The 2,337-nt window shown below is 41.0% G+C and overlaps 1 protein-coding gene across 3 annotated transcripts in view; it reads right to left on the bottom strand.

Annotated features, from left to right (window-relative positions):
* The window catches only part of NR3C2 (nuclear receptor subfamily 3 group C member 2), a 383,624-nt gene that overhangs the window by 67,220 nt on the left and 314,067 nt on the right, over window positions 1-2,337 (bottom strand). For all 3 annotated transcript variants that reach the window (XM_045295827.1, XM_045295828.1, XM_004708705.3), the window contains exon 5: window positions 422-760. In XM_045295827.1, the coding sequence (XP_045151762.1) occupies window positions 422-760 (339 nt within the window). The remainder of the gene's footprint in view (window positions 1-421; window positions 761-2,337) is intronic.

Genomic DNA, 2,337 nt, shown 5'->3' with positions numbered 1-2,337 from the left:
AGTAGGAATTTTAGGGAAGACTAAAAAGTTGAGTTAGTATTTTTCTGACAGGGTCTCTAGCAATTTCCTTGATAGGCTTGGTTTATTAGGCCTTTGCTTAGATTAGCCCTGATTAGATGAGCTGCAGCGAATGAGCTGATCTGAGCTGGTATTTTCCCAAATAGAATGTGTTTTACCTAATTTATGTCCTTGGGATACAATCTTTCATTCCACTGATCAATACAATAGTTATTAGATCAACAATAGAAACTTTAAATTCCCAGAAAAACTCACATTAACTAGATTTTCTGTTCTTTCCTACACACACAATCAGCAGATTTGGCATCGGGATTGACTGGGATGTTTATCTCCAATGGTACAAAGGCCTATATCTAGGTCTGTTGCCCAGAGGTGCAGACAGTGAGAGGAGAGGCAAACCTACCTGGAAGTACCTTTGCCCACTTCACCACTTGAATCATCTGCTTGCCTGCCAAACGGTTCAGAGTGGAGAGCAGATTTTCAGCGGTGTCTGGCTTTGAGCTGTCATAGCCTGCATACACGATTTCGGGCTCGATATTTTCAAGGATCATAACAGGGGAAGGCGTGAGGGCCCGTGTGATTGTGGAGAGCTGAGGAACCAGCGCGGTGTTGACAGAAGGCTCTTTTGCAGGAGCAATGTACGTTGTCCCTTCTTCGGGACTCTGGGGTGGTGGCGGTGGGGGCTGCTGCGGCTGTTCCTCGTGAATCCCTTTTAACTTGCCCAACTTCTTTGACTTTCTTGCTGTTAAGAAAAATTAAAATAGTTATAGGTACTAAGGGCAAATTCAAATTAGGCTTGGAACACATGGATGTCAGTCAAACATTGATTGTATTGGATGACGCATACTTTTCTTCTGGTCCTTCTTCAACTTAAGGGAGCTTTACTGTTCCCATTATTTTTGAAAAGAAAATACACAGTCCAGTTTTTATTAGTTGAGATATTTAGGAGACCAAATGCGTCCCTCCAGTTATGTTCCATATTTTTATTGCGTGTCTGTGAGATACATGACATGGGAACCAAGCTTGTCTCATCAGTGAGACCCTAGTCAAACACTTTTCAGGTTAGTGAAGGACTTAAGAAATGTATTGCCAAATTTGACTGTAAGACCGATAAGGATAGGTACCATGATTAAAATGATAACAGCTAAAAGTTTCAGAGCATATACTAATACCTTGCACTGTTCCACGGATATTATATAAATCTACCATCTTGGCAATTTGTACGGGTAGTTAGTGTTCTCACTGTAGGATGAGGAAATGAAGATCAGAGAGGAGAAGAAATCTAAGATCTAAGAAATGCAAGGTCACACAGCCCTGGCAGGTAACATACAGATAACGAGTTCAGAGGAAGAACAAGTTGCTAATAAATTACTTATATTACAACTAAATCTGATCTAAACTAATAGTTCCATCTTGGAAGAAGACTAGCCAGAAAGCTCCCTAGAAGCCAAGTCGATGAGACCTCATCTGAAATACTGTGGACATGTTGTCAGGAGAGAGCAGTCCGGGAGAAGGACATCTTGCTTGGTAAAGCAGAAGGGCGTGGAAACAGGATGAGCGTTAAGAAGACGACTGACATGGTGGCTGCAACAGTGGGCTCACGCCTTGTAATCGTGAAGGTGGCCCAGGACTGGGCCGTGTTTGGTCAGCTATATGGGGCCACTATAAGTCAGAATTGATACAACAGCACAATAGCAACATCAGCAACAATGACAACACTTCCCATCTGATTAATTTATTATGTTAATAATAATTAACATAATAATTTATTATGTTAATATGTCTGATTAATTTATTATGTTAATACTGTCTCTTTCTTCTAACTAGCTCTCCCCAGTCCCTTCCCTGGGCCTCATTGGTACTTAGCTACTATGTACTCTGCAGTGGTGTCCATAAGAAATCACTCTTTATGAATGATATTTTACCCACATGCAACTAGCTCTAGACTCCCGGGTATACTGTGAATACAAAGACGGGGTGTTCCTCCCCTTCTACAGCCCACACAGGGTCTTGGAAATATTACAGCTAGAGAAAGTGAGTCATCAATTCCTGCTGAATAAACGGCAGAGCAATCAAGCTGAACGCAGCCCCTGCAACAAGAAGGAAGAAATGAATTCCAAATTGGAGAGCTAAGTTGTGAATCTGTAAGAGTTAATAGTTATACAAACAAGCAATCCAGATCTAAGTTACACCAACATGCACACTCCCCTGCCTTCTCTCTCTCCTAAAATCTGTTCCATTCTCTATTTTTAAATAAAACTAAACAATTTACATTTGATACAGTGAATGGAAGAAATTATGTAAAGGAGCTGACAGAAC

This window comes from Echinops telfairi, unplaced genomic scaffold (genome assembly GCF_000313985.2).
Source record: "Echinops telfairi isolate 266 unplaced genomic scaffold, ASM31398v2 ScPeMD7_5868;HRSCAF=6743_1, whole genome shotgun sequence".
Taxonomy (NCBI): Eukaryota; Metazoa; Chordata; class Mammalia; order Afrosoricida; family Tenrecidae; genus Echinops; species Echinops telfairi.
The sequence above is the reverse complement of the archived record's forward strand: the minus strand, read 5'-3'. Positions and strand labels throughout refer to the sequence as shown.